The sequence below is a fragment of the Gasterosteus aculeatus genome, chromosome 6, assembly GCF_964276395.1.
Source record: "Gasterosteus aculeatus chromosome 6, fGasAcu3.hap1.1, whole genome shotgun sequence".
Taxonomy (NCBI): domain Eukaryota; kingdom Metazoa; phylum Chordata; class Actinopteri; order Perciformes; family Gasterosteidae; genus Gasterosteus; species Gasterosteus aculeatus.
Genome location: NC_135693.1, coordinates 14,442,105 through 14,462,468, shown reverse-complemented (window position 1 = coordinate 14,462,468; position 20,364 = coordinate 14,442,105). Strand labels below are relative to the sequence as shown.

At 45.9% G+C, this 20,364-nt stretch overlaps 2 protein-coding genes across 13 annotated transcripts in view; one reads left to right on the top strand and one right to left on the bottom strand.

Annotated features, from left to right (window-relative positions):
• Positions 1-20: 20 nt before the first annotated feature.
• On the top strand, positions 21-14,561 carry zranb1b (zinc finger, RAN-binding domain containing 1b). Of its 4 annotated transcripts, XM_078104682.1 has the most exons (11): positions 477-1,400; positions 1,486-1,513; positions 1,690-2,742; positions 5,920-6,107; positions 7,165-7,318; positions 8,316-8,387; positions 9,858-10,056; positions 10,907-11,027; positions 11,247-11,376; positions 12,415-12,644; positions 12,775-14,561. In XM_078104682.1, the coding sequence occupies exons 3-11, from the start codon at positions 1,785-1,787 to the stop codon at positions 12,991-12,993; spliced, it is 2,271 nt and encodes a 756-aa protein (XP_077960808.1). In that variant the 5' UTR covers positions 477-1,400; positions 1,486-1,513; positions 1,690-1,784; the 3' UTR covers positions 12,994-14,561. The 4 variants fall into 4 exon arrangements, with proteins under 4 accessions (XP_040035038.1, XP_040035037.1, XP_077960808.1 ...); XM_040179104.2 differs by lacking the exon at positions 1,486-1,513 and having other exon boundaries at positions 21-496; positions 5,920-6,002; XM_040179103.2 differs by lacking the exon at positions 1,486-1,513 and having other exon boundaries at positions 21-496.
• Positions 14,562-15,890: 1,329 nt separating this feature from the next.
• ctbp2a (C-terminal binding protein 2a) overlaps positions 15,891-20,364 on the bottom strand; it is a 49,585-nt gene continuing 45,111 nt past the window's right edge. For 5 of the 9 annotated variants that reach the window (XM_078104675.1, XM_078104676.1, XM_078104680.1 and 2 more), the window contains 4 exons: positions 19,756-19,886; positions 19,502-19,629; positions 19,278-19,410; positions 15,891-18,013 (listed from right to left, as the gene is read on the bottom strand). In XM_078104675.1, coding sequence (XP_077960801.1) covers positions 17,830-18,013; positions 19,278-19,410; positions 19,502-19,629; positions 19,756-19,886 — 576 coding nt within the window. In that variant the 3' untranslated portion in view covers positions 15,891-17,829. Of the gene's footprint in view, positions 18,014-18,944; positions 19,054-19,277; positions 19,411-19,501; positions 19,630-19,755; positions 19,887-20,364 lie in introns of all 9 variants that reach the window. The other 4 variants (XM_078104679.1, XM_078104674.1, XM_078104678.1 and 1 more) reach the window with 2 other exon arrangements.

Below are 20,364 nucleotides of genomic sequence, written 5' to 3'. Positions count from 1 at the left end.
ATCCAGCAATCTGATTGGTTGGCAGATGCAGGTGGTAATTACACACCCTGCCTCCGACTGTAACACGGCCCGGAGCTCTCCTCCTTTCCTAGTGTATTTTTTTTGCCCCTGCCTTGGTTTGCTTCCCGTTCCCTGTGCCGCCATTTAAAAAAAAAATACCGTCGGGTTGACGTTTGGGAATCGAGGAAAATTATGAAAATTATTTAAAGCGTCAACGCAGCCGCCCGAGCGACGGGACTAGGTTTTTTTTTGTCATTTATTTGATTTACTCCACGGTACGTACGGAGCTTCACCTGCCAACAAGACGGCGCCCCCAAAATAAGTAAATATGCGGTTAGTGTTGGCGAAGTGAGAGAAGCCCGAGTTCGGATTGGAGTGGGTTTCCTCTGGATCTCGGGGGTGGACGGGGAGGAAGAAGAAGAAGAAGAAGAGGAGGAGAAGCTGCTGCATTTGTTTTGGCTGCAGTTGGGAACTAAGGAGTGTAAACACAGCAAAGGTACGGGTTCAACCGAGTTGATAAGGGGCTCCTCAAACTGTTACGGACGGGTTACAAAAAACAACAACAACAACAACCGTAATCCCTTAAAGGGTTAGCGTGCAGCCAGCTAGCTTGGCTGTAACGTCCAACCGAACCGACGCTAGCCTGGTTGTCATGTAAGATAAGCCGCCGCTAGCTAGCTCCGTGGCTCCGTCAACACCCGACGTGGAAACGGGAGCTTAGTTTGTCAGTTGGGGGAAAGTTCGCCCCTTTAAGTTAAACGTTAAATGCGGTCGCTCGTCCACCGCTGGAACCGCTGCTTCGCGAGTAAACACGTTGAACGGGACTATGGTTACCGTAGTGAGCTGTTTAAATAAAAATAGAATAGGGCTAAAATGTGTCCGTGCAGGTTTTGTGTTCTGTCTTCAAAACACGCCACTCGGTAAGAACCGTGTCTGCCAGGCGTGTTTTTGTCCCCTCGCCGTGTTGTTGGTAAACTTAGGAGAGGCGTGGTGCGCCGCGCGACCGACGCGCTGCGAGTCAACTTTTATTTTATCGGCCTTTTACTGGGTAAATAATCTGCACAATGCTCATTCGCTTTAACGTGTTAGGTAATGGGCTTTTTTTTTCTGGTGGTGGGGGGGCAGCAGCAGCAGCAGCAGCAGCGAATTCGGTTTCAGCGCATCAGTAACGTTAAGTGTCTCCACCGGTCACGCGTCTCCCTGCCGGGTGTCCGGTTTCGTGTGTCCTTGTCTCTGGTTACTCAGTTCGCTGGTAGGACACATTACGCCCGGTGCATAGAACTCTCTCTCTCTCTCTCTCTCTCTCTCTCTCTCTCTCTCTCTCTCTCTCTCTCTCTCTGTGTCCTTTAAAGTCGGTGTCGGGTTTTTACAGGACTGCGGAGATTCACTATTGGTGCCTTGTGAGTCACTGAATATCGCTCCCTTTTGATTTGTTGTTGTTGTTGTTGTTGTTGCGAGTAAACAGCTGTGTTTTGTGTTTGACAGTAAATCTCCCAGCAGCCTAGTGGCACAGGTAACTGCAATGAAACCGGCTTTGTTTAGGTTTTGTATATGTCCAACAATACAAAAAGTTGATCACCATACTTTTGTCTATTTGGATGCATTTCCCTTAATGCAAACCATGTAGTCTAGTTTAATATAGTTATTTGGCGTTCTGCTAAATCTATATATTCTTCCTCTACACCCCAGTGTGCTGCTTGCTGTGCGATCTCCTCAAGAGTGGATCTGCCAAGCTGCGAATCCCCTCTGAAGGGCGGGAAGCCTCCTTCGGTGGCGGTGCGACGATGACCGAGCTGGTCGCCAAGTGGGCTTGTGAATACTGCACATACGAAAACTGGCCGTCGGCCATCAAGTGCACCATGTGCCGTGCTCAGAGGCCCAGCGGGGGTGCCATCATTACGGAAGAGCCTTTCAAGAGCAGCCCTGCTTTGGATGCCAGTCTGCACCAGTGGGACCCTGCTGGCCTCAGCAACAGCCCGACCCAGGGGGGCTCCAGCTTACTTATCTGTCCAGATTCCAGTGCCCGACCCCGCATACGCATCGCCGATGTACCGGAGACTAGTAGCAAGTGGTCGTGCCACATGTGCACCTACTTGAACTGGCCTCGGGCCATCCGATGCACCCAGTGCCTTTGCCAGAGACACCAAGCTCAACAGCAGCACGGGCAACATTCAACCCATCAAGGACATCACGCCCGGCAGCCACGCAGCCCCACAGAATCCCCCCAGACCTCCGGCTCCGGGTGCCGCCCTGCACCGTCGGCCACCACTACAGACCCCTGTGAGGAATACAATGACCGTAACCGGCTCAACACGCGTGCGAAGCACTGGACCTGCACTGCCTGCACTTACGAGAACTGGGCCACGGCACTCAAGTGTGTGGTGTGTGATCACCCGAGGCCCAATAGCATCCGGACCGAACCCATCGAGCTGGCATCAGAGCCAGAGACCCAACAACCAACCTCTAGACGCATTGAGCAGGACAGGGACAACAGGAGAGCCGTGGTTGGGCAAGGAGTCGGGAGTGTGGTAAGCGGCGTGGTGGGTTGTAGCGGCAGCCAAAGGAGGTCGCCCCCGACCTCAAAGCGGGAGTCCGAGGTAAACATGGACTTTCAGAGGATTGAAGTGGCATCGGGGGCCGGGATTGGGAGCAAAGAGGAGCTGGAGGTGGACTTCAAAAAACTGAAGCAGATTAAGAACAGGATGAGAAGGACCGATTGGCTGTTCCTCAATGCCTGTGTCGGTGAGTTTCCGGAATACGATTTTATTTATGGTTTGGCACATTCAGCTTGTTTTCCTCGTGTTTTTCAATGTTGTGAGGGGGGCAATAAGTCAACTGAATGACGTAAGGCAGGTCAGCGGGAAAATTTTTGAATTTGTGTGACTGATATATCTGCAAGGCAATTGGTAAAAATATAATTTCTGTTGCAATCATCCATCCATCCATCCATTGTCAAACCGCTTATCCTGCACACAGGGTCGCGGGGGGGCTGGAGTCCATCCCAGCCAACTTCGGGCGATAGACAGGGTACACCCTGGATTGGTCGCCAGCCAATCGCAGGGCAACACAGAGACACACAACCATTCACACTCACATTCACACAGCTACGGGCAATTTAGAGTCACCAATTAACCTGATCCCCAGAGCATGTCTTTGGACTGTGGGAGGAAGCCGGAGAACCCGGAGAGAACCCACGCAGACACGGGGAGAACATGCAGACTCCACACAGAAAGGCCACTGGGTGGAATCGAACCCAGGACCTTCTTGCTGTGAGGCAACAGTGCTAACCACCACGCCACCGTGCCGCCCCCTGTTGCAATCAGCTCATCTTAATTTAAGATGAGCTGATTGCAACAGAAATTATCCTCCTGACGCTACTTTAAAGTAAATGCTCAGAAATCCCCTGCATTCGGCTTTTGGAAATCCTACACAAGCGGTGTCCGGCCGCCCACTCAGTCCACTGGTGAATGCGGAGTGGGAGGTAAAATGAACATTTTAAGAACAACCAGTGATGTATTTTTGTTTCCTCTAACTGCTCTCATCCCTTCGCCATGACTCCGTAGAGATGCCCCTGCACACCCACCCACCCACCCAGCCGCCAGGCGCTTTTTTCCCCCCATACACATGCCTCTGACAATCAGTTCTTCGGTGTCACACTGACGGCACACATTTTACAGCCACACGTATATTTGATATCCCGATGTAGCAGCTGCCGCGATTAATTTCCGTCTGATGTGAGCGACTCTTAATTTCTTTCAGCATTTGTGAGCTTCTTGAATCTTTACTGCCAGCAAATTCCTGATATAATTCGGGAAACTGCCGCACAAAATTTTGTTTCCTGATTGTGTGCAGGGCATTTTGTTTTTAGGAGATGCAAGTGTGTCCGTCCTCTGTTGCCAGGGCCGGTTTTCCTGTCTTTGACGTATCGACATCCTTGTTTGTAAACAGTGGCCTCAAATTTCTGATTGATGCTCTAATTTCCTTCACTAAAAATGAATGATTTTTCACATTTTCTAAAACAGTCATGCCAATGGGGTACTCGTGGGACGATGCCTATTGATTGACACCACTGTAAGTGTGCCCACATTCGTCCAAAGCGACCCACACTTAAAATCAATAGAAAGAAACCAAAAAGAGTTGAAATAATTTCACCGGAGCTGTATGTTCTTATGAGCCGTGACAGCGGCGCTTCTGTTGTTTCCCACCACAGATCCTGTTTTGAGTTCTCTGCCAGCTGTCGATATTTCTGTGTGTCCGTCTCGCCGTCTCCAGATTTAGTCGCTGCGGCGGCATCGTCACCGTGTAAAATGCAGTCAACGAGGGCCGGGTTTGGAGATCTGTGTTTGTGGAATTGACCCAGCCTCTCCACCCACGCTTCACCCCCCCCCCGGTCCAATTCGGCATCGCGGTTGGTCTAATCCCATCGCAAGATGATGATGATGATGATGATAATAATAATAATACACTTTACAGAGTAAATCTAAGTAAGGGAAATGTACAGATAAGATTAAAGATTAAAAATAAAATAAATTAGAACTGGAGGTTCTCTCACTTGTGTTTGTTCTAAGAATGTAAAGGTTCAATTTGTTGGTTAAAATGCTTTAAAAGGCACATGGGGCTGGGACATCATCCATACACTGATGATAGGAGAACCATACACAGTGGCACCGGCCCATCAGTAACTAACATTCACACACTGTAGTCACCGCTACAGGAGCAATGCTGGGGTTAAGTGTCTTGCCCAGGGACACATCGACACGCAGGTCAGCCGGGCCTGGGATCGAACCGCCAACCCTCTGATTGGGTGACGACCGTGCTCCCCACTCACCCACAGTCCTCCTGTGACGGAGGCAGCGGCTGTCCCCGTAACACAAAGAAAGGAACGTGTGCGGTTACCAGCATCACTCGGCCCGATCCATTCCCCTTCTCCTCCGTCTTTAAGTGTCTGCTTGCACATTTGCTCTTTTTGTGTTCTCTAAAAGATCCGTGGGTACATTACCGCCGCGGGCACGCCCACGCTAATGGAGCGTTGGGTGGAACGCGCTCATGATCCCACTCCAGCACGCCGCGCAGCTATTGTGTACTTTCTCCCCTCGTTAAAACTGTGCTAGCCAGCGCCGCATGGCACAGCGAGTCCTTCCACCCACTCCGCGTCTCTCTCGGCCTCGCACACATTATGCAGCTGGGCATTGTGTGTGGTCCTTTTGACGCAACAACAAAAGCTCAACAGTGTAATGCCAAATGTACCAGAGAATACCACGTGGGCATTTACTGTATTATGCTAGAATCAGATGGATCTTTTCTCCGTGACATTGAAAATCAATTTACACTTTGCAGTATGCGCAAGTTCAGTTATTTACCAAGGTTAGAAGCAACAAGGTTGTTGTCTTGGTGACCCGATTAGCGCTTGAGTTTATATGCTGGTGACCCAAACTGCTTCTGTCACATAGTAATATAACGGCCGCATCATTCGCCCCCTCACGCTAAGATCCAAACCCTGAAGATAATTTAAGGGGGAAAAAATAACCGACAGATTACAATCTGCCCCCCCCCTCCCCTTGACTTCAAAGTCAGTGAAGTCTCAAAGCTGTTTCAGCTGCCAGGGCGATGAAGCACAATGTGATCTCCCGTGTTTTCTGCTTTGTGGCGGAGCACAGAATGTCCTCTGAACAAGGTTGTTCTTAAGACGACCGTGTTGTCATCATCAGCTGTACACAGTCTCCACGTGATTCCTAAGTGCTCAACATGTTCGATCACTTAAGATATAATCTGATTCTTTTTTTTAAATTTTTTTCCTTCTCCGATTTTTTCATCCCGTGTTCATGAAAACGTCATCAATGAAAGCTCACGTTTTAAAGTACATCATTTAATAATGTTTTATTTAACGTGACCCTTTTTCCTTCCCCCTTGCTTTGGAAGGTGTGGTGGAAGGTGACCTGGCAGCCGTGGAGGCCTACAAGTCGTCGGGAGGTGACATTGCACGTCAGCTAACGTCGGACGAGGTGCGTCTATTAAATCGCCCCTCAGCATTTGATGACGGCTTCACGCTGGTTCACCTAGCCATCCGCTTCCAGAGACAGGACATGCTGGCTGTGTTACTCACAGAGGTCAGTGGAGACAACACGTATGATCGTTGGTCTTTGCAGGAATCAGCTGCTGCAGGTGTTCGGCTGATGGAGAGGTACGCTCGTGGGTAGATCCGTGTGGATCATTCTCATTCGATAAATACAAAGCGTCGGCCCTTTGCCTTTCATTAGCCATGTTGTGTCACATCAATTATTTGCAGAGCAGAATCATTTTACTAACTGAACTGTAAGGAGTTGAGGGAAACAATGGAAATGACACCCTTGCTTGTTTCTGGGTCAGCAACGATGCCGCTTCTTCTTCATAAGTCTCCTTATGTCGACATCCAATGAGCTCAGCCAGGAGGAAATCACAAGGGCAAAGGGTCCGCGGAGAGAAAAGGGACTGATAGCGTATTATGTCAAGGATTTTGGGTTCCCTGGTGTGTGTGTGTGTGTGTGTGTGTATGTAACACGAAGGCTCACTGAGCTTGTGTGTGTGTCAGTGGTGTGGTTGTGCTCGCTTGCCGTCAGCAATGTGATCCCAGATTATCCGTGCACACACCTCTCCTCCCACACTCAAGCTGCTGCGCCTGTTCCTCTTCTGAGGGGTCCGGGACGAACCGCTGGCTCATGCACCGCACATTCTTCCCAGCTGACATCTGCTTGAAAACAGATACGTTTCTTTTTCTCATCTTGGGCTACAGTGACATTAGTGAAGGTGAATTTCGATCAGATCACTGAGTCCACCATGCTGGAAGGTTCATCTCACTTGGAGCCACGTTGTTCTCACTGTATGTCCGCAGAAGTCATATTCCACAAAGCCAAAAGGAAGTAGTGCGATTCCTACTAGCGAAACCTTTCCCCCACCAAGCATTCTTTACTAAACGATAACACTAGAGATCTTTAGTTCACTATCAAATTTTAGTTTTTTTGTTCGAGTTTGTGTTTTTTTGCATCTTTCCTTCTTAATTAGAATATTTTGTAAAATATAACATTTTTGGGGGGTTGTTAGAAATGATTTTGCTCAGAGTCGGCCTCTTTCACCTACTCCTTTTCCATCGTTTGATCATACTTCCTTGCCTTCCTCCTTTCTTTGCAGGTGTCCCAACAGGCGGCCAAGTGTATTCCAGCCATGGTGTGTCCTGAGCTGACGGAGCAGATCCGTCGTGAGGTGGCAGCCTCACTTCACCAGCGCAAGGGAGACTTCACCTGCTATTTCCTCACTGACTTGGTTACCTTCACCCTGCCTGCAGGTCAGCACCGCGAACAAAGAAGCTGTCCAAGTGTACTTTGTGTGCTTTGGGTGACTGTGGCTGTTGAGCCAGCTCCTCTGGCTGCCTCGTAAAATAGCTTTTTGTTCGGATGCTGAGGAGACCGATTGCTCCGGTTGTGTGTCTCAGACTGAAGGAGACGGAGACAATCTCTGGCACACAGTTTTGTGTATAGTCCTCGCCTACTGAGCGATTCAGCCAGCCAGCAAGCGATGCATGTCTCATGACAAAGCTATATTTAGCGTTTTTTCCAATGACTCTCTTGCATGCATTCAGTGCTATTTCCGTCCATTTTTATTGTGTGCAACAGCTATTTGGGGTCCGACTGTTGCTAAGCTAAGTGTGTTACCTAGATTGTTCAGGACAACGCAGACCCCGGCCACCATAGAGAGACATTCTCTTCAGCTAAAAGAAATGAATGCAACTACTTTGTGCGCCCGAAGAATGAGCTACTTTGTCGCCGAGCGAAAGCCAGCGGCTACTGAAAGGAACAAAGCATGCAGGCTTGAGTTGCAATGTGCGTCAACATGGAGAAAGTTGAGTTGGCATTTTCAGTCATTTCTGAGTGTTGTAAATACATTCATGGAATAAAGGAGCAGTGCGTAGAGTTCAGCGCCACTGTTTCCTAACTCTGATGCGGCTTTCATTGGCTTGATCCGGATGTTCGCAGCGTGACGCTCTCTCCGGGCATTTTGATGTCCTTTTCTTTGGCGACTGCCACCGAAACTTAAGTAATGTCAAAGAATCTACTTGTTTAATTTTATGAAAATATATTAACGTTTACATGTCTAATTAATAAAGAAAAGCACCTTTAATGAGCGAACGCAGTAAGAACACTCGGTCTAAAAGGTTTCTCTGTATTAAATGAGCTTTTTCTGCTAATAAATCCTACAAAATTAAATTCCCCCTGCATCTGTGTCCCCTCTAATTATGTCCTCTTCTGATTTTTATATTCCCATTTGTTGTTTTCTTGTGCCAGACATTGAGGACTTGCCTCCGGCCGTTCAGGAGAAACTCTTCGATGAGGTGCTGGACCGAGACGTACAAAAAGGTGAGATCTTTACTCCGTCCTCTTTGCGACTAAGTGTTGTTGCAACGATCTCTCACACGCTGTGCTTACACATGGATCCACTTTGAGAGAGAAACCAGATCCCAGACGGAAACGATGCTCTGGCCTGGAAAACAGAAGGAGCTTCCTCACAAAGCGTCGGCTGCCCAACGCTGGCCGTCTTCTACTACTTGTGTCTCCCATTCTGCCAGGCGGCCCGTCTTCATGGCTGGTACCAATGGCGTCTGCGCTAATTAGCCTAATTAGGTTTTTTTAAAGCAGTCCTCTGATGCGCATTGAATGATTTTTGCATCCCCTCGGTTGTGTGTCTATTTTAATAAATGTGTCACATGTTGGGTACTCGGTGTCTCCCTGTGGTTCACGGAGGCCTTTTCTTTGTAGCAGTTTTTCTGCCTCTCCTTTCCCAGGTTCTGAGTTTACGGTCCTTAATCACTCTTTGAGTTTCTTTAGAAGGTCATCTATTTCTTGGCTCAGAATTTCGGCTGATTCTGCATCCACAGATCTGTGTGCGTTTGGAGCCTGATGTTGAGCTGAATTATATGTAGCAGGCCCTTTTTTTTTTCTCTCTCTCTCTCTCGCAGCCGTATGCTCACACCAAAAGTCTCTTGGGTTTTAACGTTCAAGGCAGACAAGCTTTTTCAAGTCTTTTTCCAGGTCACGTTTCTTGTTGGAGGACCTCGTCCCTCTCAGAGATCTTGGTTGCGCTGACATCATTTTGTTTTTGAAGTAAGGGATATTCTCTCCCTGCTGCGTCACAGGGACTCTCTCTCTCTGCACTCTCAGCCTCGTCCTCAGACACATCTTTGAATGACAAGTTATGCTCTTTGCAGTTTCTTGGAAGAAGTTCTGTGTGACTAAATCAGGTCTGAGCATATCATGAAAGTCTTCTCTGCTTGAAGTTCCTCTTCAAAGGCATATTTCTTGTTTAAGGATATGTACAGGGATCCTGGGGATCTGGATGCAATCCAAATGTTATTTTAATACTTTGAAGCAATGGATCTATCTCAATTTTTTTTTTGCGCCCTGAAACATGTTGTTAATGTATTTGAGCCAAAGCCAGAGTGACACTGTCTCCCAAGCATTCATTTTTCAGGGCATAAGGATGAAAATGGAAAAAAGTTCTGCTTTTGGAGCGTGTGTGGAATTGTGTGGAACACCAATTCTTTCACTTGAGACGTTGATGTCCTAAATATTAGCAAATACCACACAGACATTTGAACACTGTACATTTATTTACATATGTTGATTGTCCCGCGATAATGGGTGTGAGTGGTCATTAACGCTCCCAAACAGTCCTTCCAATTGGCCTCACCTGCCTTGCATCTGGTAAATAACTATGACCTCAATACACACTTTTCACCGCAATCGGTTCCCCTTGTGGTAAAACATTCAATACCACCGAGGTTCTGCAAAGAGATGCGGAACTCAACCTCTCTTCCCCCTTCTGTTCAGAACTCGAAGAGGAGTCGCCCATCATCAACTGGTCCCTGGAGCTCGGCACCAGGCTGGACAGCCGGCTGTACGCCCTGTGGAACCGCACGGCCGGCGACTGTCTCCTGGACTCGGTGCTGCAGGCTACGTGGGGCATCTATGACAAGGACTCAGTGCTGCGCAAGACCCTCCACGACTGCCTGCACGACTGCTCTCACTGGTGAGTGCTGCGCGCCGCCGATTGCGGTGCTTCATCTTCCCTTTTCTGTGAACGCAGCGCGGTCTTAGGAAGCAGGCTGAGCGGTGTAATGCACCACACACCATCAGTGGAGGGACAGACGTCAGCGGTGGTGGTGAGTTGGTGCTCACGTGCTGCTGCTAAAGGAAAAACGTTTTCAGACTGTAATGTGGGCCAAAGAGGTCCCTACGCTGTATTTATTTTTATATAGATAAACTGCATAAGGCTTTTTATACTACATTTTGGACCATCGCAGCATTAACAAAACATTCATATGTGATTCATGTTTGTTTTTACACTTTAAACATCTGTCTTTTCCACAGTAATGTTCACAGAAGGGGAGCAGGTTGAGTTTCACTCTCAGCTCAATACTTGTTCTCAAGTTACTTTTTGTTTGCCTTCAACCTTGCATGACTATGTTTGACATAGTGACATATGGTTCAGAGGTTGGGATGTATACACAGGAATCCCGTTTGGATCCCCGTCTTATACAGAGAACTGAGACTTTGATCTGTAAATAAGAGGCTTTTTTGGGGGGGTTTAGACCAGTTGCACGAGTCTTAAGTGCAGCGTTGGGAGCTCTGGAAGAGTTCAAAGCAAAGCCAATCCTGATTCTAGTTGAACACAAAAGCCCAGCTGGACACATGTCCGTTTCCAAGAAACTGTGGGTTTTAAAGTGAGAAAATGACTATTTTCGATACAATGATTATGTGCCATCCCACCGAGACCACAACAGAGACGAGTCGCAGTCACACGCCTGTCAGCGCAGCGCGGCCGGTTATCGTCAACGGGCAAAACAGTATTTGTGTGTGTTTGTGGTGTCGGGTTGCAGGTTCTACACCCGCTGGAAGGAGTGGGAGTCGTGGTATTCCCAGAGCTTCGGCCTGCACTTTTCCCTTCAGGAGGAACAGTGGCAGGAGGACTGGGCGTTCATCCTTTCCCTGGCTAGTCAGGTACACGCACAGGGAGACAAGCGGACGCATTCACTTGATGGACACGCTAATGGTGTACGAATTATGCAAGAGGGCACACCGCTCTTAACGCAGTACATTTTGTCAGTAACGCCCTTTTTGACGGTGCATCCGGCCTGGAATGTACCGTATATTTAAAATAAATCCTTGCTCTGTAGTTACCTGATTTTTAACCATTGTTTTCTCTTTTCCTTTTTACAGCCAGGATCCAGCTTGGAGCAGACCCACATTTTTGTTCTCGCACACATTCTTCGTCGGCCAATTATCGTCTATGGAGTGAAGTATTACAAAAGTTTCCGTGGCGAAACGCTCGGGTACACCCGTTTTCAAGGTGAGGAGCTATCTGACGTTGTTTTAGTAAAATATAGATAAATAGATTTTCCTTTGTGAAAAATCTCCAACTTGCATGTGTTTTTTAGCTTACTTTGGGTAGTTGAATCTAAAGTAATTGCTCATATTCTATGATAGCATCACTATGACGCTTTAAATTGTTTTTAAATTGTTTAAGGAATATTTCTCGACCCATTGAGGAACAAACAAAATCACCAAATCTAGAGGTACACGTGTGTCACTGATCGGGTTGTGTGCGAAACAAAAATGTCATCTGTGAATTGACCGGTAACTGTGAGACAAATGAAGTGGGCTAAAATATAAAAATAAGCACCTCCAATTTGTACTTGAGCACTAATGTACAGTCACCACTGCATAGGAGCGCACACACACGCACACACACACACACACACCAGATAGACGTGAACACGTGTAAACCATCAGAAACAATCCGGCTCTCCGGTTACGGCAGTAAAACAAAGCTTTGGCTCCGTCGGCCGTAGATGCGGCGCATGGGAGGATGAAAGTGCTCGGTAATGGCCGACCGCTCGTAGTAAAGCCTGCGGAACAGATCCCTGATTTACTGTCGCCAGGAGCCGATGGAGAACACACACGAGGGAGACGTGCATGTGGTGGTCCACAGAGAAGGGAGGAGAACGCTGTTCACATCAGCTCTGTTTTGTGCTTTACAGGAATGTCATTAACATTGACAATGTTCCACTGGTGGAATGGAACAATTTACATTTGGGGCACTTCAGTGAGATACTTTATTTTATGTGTCTTTATACTTAGATTTTAGAAAACACTTTTACAATTACTTAAAAATCCCGTATACATTTAAGCACGAAACTGTAATTAGTTACACTCAAACAAGACACAACACTTGTATTTACATGGAGCAAAATGAATTGTACCCAAATCCACAGCCGACCTTTAACTTCACAACCTCTGCTCTGTTAAATTAGATTTTTATAAAACATCAAACCCATCTCTCTCTCTCTGTCTCTCTCTCTCTCTCTCTCTCTCTGTCTCCCTCCAGGTGTGTACTTGCCCCTTTTGTGGGAGCAGAGTTTCTGCTGGAAGAGCCCCATCGCTCTGGGTTACACGCGGGGCCACTTCTCGGCCCTGGTGGCCATGGAGAACGACGGCTTCGACAACCGCGGCGCGGGCGCCAACCTCAACACGGACGACGACGTGACCGTCACCTTCCTGCCGCTGGTCGACAGCGAGAGGAAGCTGCTTCACATTCACTTCCTCTCAGCGCAGGAAGTAAGAACCCCCCCCACACACACACCCTTCCTCCCACTGTGTCAACACAATTCTTGTCTGTAATCCAGGACGAGGCGAGTGATGACGCGCCCTCTGATGCCCCGCACTTGTTTCCTTACTTGTCCTTCAGATGGGTAACGAGGAGCAGCAGGAGAAGCTGCTGCGGGAGTGGCTGGACTGCTGCGTGACGGAGGGCGGGGTCCTGGTGGCCCTTCAGAAAAGCTCCCGCCGCCGCAACCACCCTCTGGTCACCCAGATGGTGGAGAAGTGGCTGGACGGCTACCGGCAGATCCGCCCCTGTGCCTCTCTGTCCGACGGCGAAGAGGAGGAAGACGACGAGGACGAGTGACAAAACTGGAGTGCGGCGGGAGGGAGGTCTCTCTCTCTCTCTCTCTCTCTCTCTCTCTCTCTCTCTCTCTCCCTCTCTCGCTCTTTGCTTACACGGACAAACTGTGAGCGCCTTCAGGAGAGGACGGGGAACCACGAGCCCGCCCCCCAGCACCGGTAACGGGACACGCTGCTGCTCCTCCAGCACACGCAGGCACTCGGACACACACGAAAACACACACAAAAACACTAAAGTAAAGACTGAACAAGCCAACTGCGGCCAAACGCAGGTTTGGGGGAGAGGATGGAGGTTTACCAATGCAAATTACCTTTTTGATTCGTTTTGATTTTCAAATGTAAAATTTGGGAAATGGGGAAAAAAAGGACTCTTTATCCATAGATGTAAATGCATGTGGTTGTTTAAGGAAAAAAAAGTGTATACGGAAATATACCAGCATTAATTCAAATCAACACTTTATATCTGTTCAGTGTGGCACTGACAAAAGCACACTTCCAAATTGTTTTTTAAGAGTTGGCTTGTTTATCATCTGTTTTCTGTTTTTTTTGAAGGGGCCTGGACGAAGCCAATAGTTATCATTATCCTCAGAAACCCAGAGATTGTGTAATACTAAATGACTTAAATTCTTACTACTAAGCATTGCACATTTATGAAAACATTTCTATATGAATACAGTATCATTGCTTGAATTACGGTCGTATATGAAGCTCTCGAAAGGGGAGATCTTCCCTTCACGGCAAATCTACACTCAGTAAGTTCTAGTACACAAACATTCATGTTGGATGTTTTGGTTTACCTTTTTTCAGACCGATTGAACTGAAAGGTTGTGTGAGCGTGTGTGTGTGTTTTATTTTTCTTCTCTGAACTTACTCGACATATTTATTATTTGGAAACTTATATGAGCTTATAAGAGCTTTTTTTCTGTGCGTCTTATTTTTCCTCCTCGTGTGGTTTTGTTGATTATTCTCTCAAACTTGATTGAGCAACGTTGTTGCTGTGAAGAAAACCAATCATGACCATCAATGAAAAGTTTACTCGCGTTGTTGTGTGTGATTTAGTACCTCATCTGGATGCCTAAAATTTGGTGCTACTTTTTAGGCAGGAAAGTTTGAGACATGACCCCCCTCCCCCCCGCGTCACACTTGTCTCATCTTTGTCCCTTTGTCCATTGGTTGTAAAGGTCGCCCCCCTCGTGGTACACGTCCGTTCACCTCCTGTGTAGCTCCCGTCTTTCTGTTCTTCATCATGTAACTGCAACATATAAAACCAAAGCTGACAGGAAAAAAAAAAAGAAGAAAAAAACACGTTACTTTTTTTGCTGTGAATGTTTTCGCTTTTTGGTTTGTTTTTCTTGCCATTGCGTGCTGTAAATTCTTCTCATTCAAGTCATACGCATTTTGAGTATCACTTGTATGTTGCTTTGTATTTATGCAATAGTTGCAGCTGTGACTATGATGGTTTGTGGATTTAGGCCTGACTTTACTATACGCAATGAGTGTGTAACGCAATGAACAGGCAAAATAAGGAAGAAAAAAGAAATAAAGGAAACCCTTTTTTGAATGTCCAACCGAGCTTTTTCCTGTCTGGTATTCTCAGTTATTGCTTGTGTTACTTCGTCCCATGAGTGCTGTGATACACTGGTGGAGAAAACGCATCCATCATCCTCATTATGTCACTAGCTGTGTCTTTAAATATGGCTGTTGGGTTCACAGAAGGTCAGTTATGCACCGTTTGTGTCTAACTCGTGTGTCTGATTGTAGCGCGCTCTACTGGGTTCAAAATGTGTGACCGAAAAACAATTTCTATATTTAAGACTTGTTTACTTATTTAACTATTTAGCATTTTGAAGCTGTATACAAATGTTAAATTGTTTAAACACACTATAATGTAGTTGTACACAGATATACGTATATTTTTAAGTGTTAAGTATATATTTATCTGTTGATTATAAGATGTATCATGAAGCGCCCATAGCTAGTGTATTAACAGATAATAAATGATTGATTACATAGTATCTTTTTTTGACTGTAATAATACATTAGAACCTTTGATCACACACACTTATAGTCATGTTTTCATGATTTTTGGGGATATTACATTCATTTAATGGAGACTTAACCATTAGCATAACTGCTTGCAGCCTAATCCTTATCATCACTCCAACCTCGATCCAGAGCCAACTTTACCATAATCTTCACCATAAAATCGAATGATTTCTGTTATGTATATATATGTATACATACATACATATGACAAACAATTATTCCGACCAAAGTCATAGTATCATGTTATGACGTATAATATATAACAAAAGTTTTTTTTAAGTCAGTGTTGAAAAACTTCATTGTAACGACATCTTGATGAAAAAAGTCATTAAGAAATTGCAATGCACGTAAAATAAATCATTAAAAAGCAGCATGTTAAAGAGAAATCTTTTTTGTTTTAAGTCATTGTATAGTATGTTTTCATGAAAAAGTCATACTATGGTATGTCAAGAGAAATCATACTAGTTTTTCTTAAAAGTCATAAAAAAGCAATATATCATGTTTTCAAAAGTCATTAAAAACTAAAAAAAGCTAAGCTTCAGAAATCTAATATACTATTAAAAAGACCAGAAAATGTCACAAAAAAACTTAAAAGTCCTGCTGTTTGTCATAAAGTATATCATACATCAGAAGACAAGCAATCACAAACGTAAAGTTTCATTCAATAAAAATAATAAAGAATGTTTTGTATAATGTTTCATAAAAGCAGTTGAGAGCTGCAAGCTTGATAACAGCCCCAAGTGGGTTAATGTAGTTTTAGTAAGTACAACTTTTCCATCATCATCTCTTATGTCCATCGCAAATCAAATGTCCTAAATCTGCTTAGAATAATTGAAAGACTTTTAACTCCAGAACTTCAGAATCAGCACGTTTATTTGATTTCTACAGTATCAAAGTTATCCAGTGACGGTTGTCGGTATATTAATGGGTACATTGCAAACAGGAACTGCTAATAGCTAATCATTTTACTTTTATTGATGTCAATTTGCCAAACAGCTAACAATAATAGGTTAAAAAAAGGAGAAAAACGGGGCTCAAGCAACTCCGCATGATTTACACAAAACACAGCCTGTAAACAAGAATGATGGGTATTTTCAAAGGTTAAAGCATGATTATCTAGCAAATAAGAATAATAGGAGTGACAAAAGCTATCATTATGAACCTTTTTTATGATTGTTGCACAATAAATATTCCTCGACATAACTGACATTGACAGCGTCAGACTTTGAAAACCCCGTAACAAGGATTTTTAAGTATCTTTTAAATAACTGTAAAAAAATGTGAAAAAAAGAATATCCCACGAATGTTTCACAGAGCCAATCATCAATCAGGACAGTAAGTTTTTATTTATTGTTTCCAGCTGCACGGTATGCTATATGTTCACCTTGTACAAGAAAAAACACAAACACTCAACACTAAAAACCAAACAACCTGCCAGCAGCCGTCTCCTGCTGGCGTCACCGGGGTCTTTCATTAGAGCAGGAAAACAAAGCGGAAGAAAACTATAAACGGGAGAGGCCGGGGACGCTCACGTAAGACGATGATTATAAGAACATTTAACGAGGCAATACGAATCTGACAGGGCCGAAAAACCTTGAACATCAAAAAAACGTACATTTGATATATGAAAAAAAATAAAATCACAACGGAGACAGACGTGGAGACACGAAAAAGCAATAATCCAGTTTCTCCGCTTTCTGTTTTGAGTGGGGGATATTTGTGGGGGTTGATCATTCCTTCCTGAGTCAGTAAGACATTTACTGTTTTTGTTTTTCCTCGCTAGCTGGTGTTGTAAGTCCCTCAGAGGCAAATATTTGTGACACAGTTCATGACAATAACCAAATATTGAAGGTACCTCAGTTCAGCACAGTTGGAAATGTTTCATCAGCAATATTGAATCGGTGTGACAAGTTTCATGTACAGTCTCTATCCTTTTTTCTTTGTTGCTTTTGTTTTAAAAGTGTCACTTTTACTTTAAGAACTGGAAACCGGATCTAATGCTCTGAATCTCGTCTCTACATTCAGGGGCCAACCAACCACACAACATGCAGGGACGAGCAATGACCACGTCCACGTTTCGGATGGAGACAGAAGACGCTGCTGTTGTTCGTCAGCTGACTTTTGTTCTCCGCTAAACCCATAAATCCGTTTCCCCCCACTGGAGAACCGACAAAGAAATATTCACCTGCAACAGAAACACATAATATAGGATAAACACAGGAAGGTATATAAAAAAAAAACCTAGTAACAGACATGTTTGCACAGAGATGGGTGTAATTAACGAGCGAGGAGGAAGAGGAGGAGGAGGAGGAGGAGGAAGAGGAGGAGGAGGCGGAAACGGAGGCTCGATCGAGTGTTTGTGAAGTCACTTTCCCTCCGAGCGCTTCCTTCAAACCGAGAAGCAAGGGTCAGATTTCCGTCCGGCACGTCGAAATGTCAACGTGTCCCAAAAGTCAGGAGGAATCTCCCATAAACCCCCCCCCTGTTCCCCCCCAAAAAACTAGGATCAAAACGGAATCAATGAAATCAACGGGAACAGATAGGCGGGAGGAGAAGGTTTCCCGAGTGATGCTCCGTCTCGCCGTGGCGGCATTAAACACCCGCTGTCCTCACTCGGGCGCAGTGGTTTCACACCAGCGGTTCTGCTGCTGGGTTCAGATGGACTGAAGTCAAGCGTACACCCGGATGCTTTTAGAGTTGCTGTGTGTGTGTGTGTGTGTGTGTGTGTGTGTGTGTGTGTGTGTGTGCGTGTGCGTGTGTGGTTTTAGCCGCCTGCTCGGTTACACCGGCCGCCCTACGGCTCAGTCATGTGCTCTCTCATGTGGTCGCCATGTTTGGAGTGTTGGTTGGGGGAGGTGGCCTGTGACGGATGGATACCGGGGGGCAGGGTGTGGGCGATGGGCAACCCCCCAGGCACCAACCCCTCCAGAGGTCCGGGAATCCCGCCGGGGGCGACACCCACCAAGCCAGGAGGGAATCTGCAGAAGGAAAGGAGAAGATCAGCTGGTGAACAAGAACAAAGAAAAACTGAAAGCGGACGTTTTTATTTTACAAAATGGCCCAAAAAAAACAAATGCTGGAAAATTTCTGCTGATGAATTATCAGTTACCTGAAATAATATTTGATACCAAATCAACACATGAAATGGCTAAAATTGTCAATTAAAACAACAAATTACATACTGATGATGTTGGAATATAAAACAACTTTGTCATCATCAGCTCGATGAAACTAAAGATTTAGCAAACATCACATGACTTAACAAGGAGCGCTGCAGGGTCGAGGCATTACGTGAGAATGTTAGAGGTCCTAATCTGGATTAAGGAAGGATTTAAAGGGGTCATTCACCCAAATTTCAAAAATATTTGAACGATGTGTTTGTTTTGTGGTCATTTCTGTAAACAGATGCTGGATTCACGCGCAAACCTTGGAAAACAATCTGGATTTACAAGGAAAAGGAATATTTATACATGTTTGCTTGCAAATAACGGAACCCACGTGACTTCTCTTATTTTTTTTATAATTTGGGTGAACTGATCCTTCATTACAGGGATCTGAAAGGGAAATTCTTGTCTGAACATAAGAAAATCACAATATCCCAGGTCTGTTGCAGAGCGTTATGAAAAAGATTACTTTCTTTCTTTACCTGAATGACGCAATCTAATTCCCTTCTGACTGCAGAGTGATTCTTAGATGCAGCGTTAAACGCATGTCCACTTCCTTGATAATGTCCCCATGTTAATAATGGTTTAGTGGATTAATGAGATGCTGGTTGGAGGGGGCACAGTTACAGGACATGTGAGTGTGAAGCAGAAAAGGAGGGAGTGCGGGGGGAGTGTGGGGGGGGGGCACAGATTTCAATGGGACTTGTTTGTTTGCTATCAATGATGTCATTCATTTTGCTCTGACCTGTGGGCCGGCAGCGGCAGCGTTCATTTACCTGGTCGAGAATTAGGTATATAATTTGTCCTGCATTCCCCCCGTTGCTATGGCCTGTACCATGGTTTGGTTCATTCGGCTGTGTGAGAGAAGCAGTTCATTCTGGTTGAGACAATGTGGAGAACCTGAACTCAACAAGGGATTAGTTCACTCGGCCCGACTTCGACCCGCGCCGCAAAAAGAACGAATTGTGTGGCAAACATACATCATGTGAACATCTGGGCTATACACCCCCGTCTCCATCCCGCGCGCGTTGAGCCTCAGTGTAGACCCCCCCCCCCCCCAGCCTCGCCCCCCTCCTACCTGTAGGTGGCACCGTTCATCTCCGGGTGAACTTGAGGCTGCTGCTGCTGCTGCTGCTCCATCATCCCCCACGGCGCCGAGGTCACAAAGAACTCCTTGTTGATGCAGTTCCGGAGGCTGTCGGGAATGCGGCCTGCGTGTCGGGGCGAGAGGGGAACATGGGTGAGCACGGCGACCCCAGAAATGCACGAGCGGCGGCAGGGGTGGAGGCGGGGGGGGCGTACCTGTGATGGCCCGCCGTATTTCCGTGGCGGCGGCCTCTCTCATCTCCAGGGACGCCTGCTCGCTGTACCAGGCCGTGTGGGGGGTGCAGATCAAGTTGGGGGCGTCTTTCAGAGCCCCTTGGGAAAAACTGTGCAGAGAAAGAGAAACAGAGATTCCCTTTAAACCAGTTGTGATATCTTTGGGGAGTTTATGCACACGTGCGTTGACAATATTCCTCACACATATATTTGTGAACATTGTCTGCTGTGTTCACCTGAAAGGCTCTGACTCGTGAACGTCCAAGGCAGCTCCCCGTATCCGGCCCTCTTTCAGGGCCTGAGCCAGAGCTTTCTCATCCACCAGACCCCCCCGTGCCGAGTTGACCAGAAAAGCTCCTTGACGCATCTACGGACACGGAAAGAAGAAAAAACTCAGTAATAATATCAGCGATTAATGTGTGTGGCTTTGAGATCCGGCCCCCACTGAGAGGGGCTGTCATTGGCTCAGTGCTGCATGGGACGACATTTTATAAAAGCTCAACACATAAGTGACACAAAAGTCTTTAAAAAACAGGGACATTTAAAATGACACTGAGCAAATGGGACTCAACGACGAACTTACGTCATCTTTAACTTGACACCAATATATTAGATTGTTATAAAACTAGTGGATTTAAGACGGACAACAGTTAAATGTATTTCCTGCAGGTGGCAGCAGGGAATCAGGAGAAGAGACAGTGGATAAAAGAGTATTTCTTCCATTGATCATTTTAAAGAACTGATCTATAGGTGTGATGTGCTGCATTAAAATAACATTCAAACCGCACCACATTTTCTTACGTCAACTAGATCATATTAAATATTCTTTATGCGTCTAAACTACT

Bases quoted from the DNA above. Each gene is read 5' to 3' on its own strand.
- zranb1b (XM_040179103.2), top strand. From the start codon at position 1,785: ATGACCGAGCTGGTCGCCAAGTGGGCTTGTGAATACTGCACATACGAA. The intron at 6,108-7,164 runs GTCAGTGGAGAC...CTTTCTTTGCAG, and splicing joins TGGCTGTGTTACTCACAGAG to GTGTCCCAACAGGCGGCCAA. The intron at 12,645-12,774 runs GTAAGAACCCCC...CTTGTCCTTCAG, and splicing joins ACTTCCTCTCAGCGCAGGAA to ATGGGTAACGAGGAGCAGCA.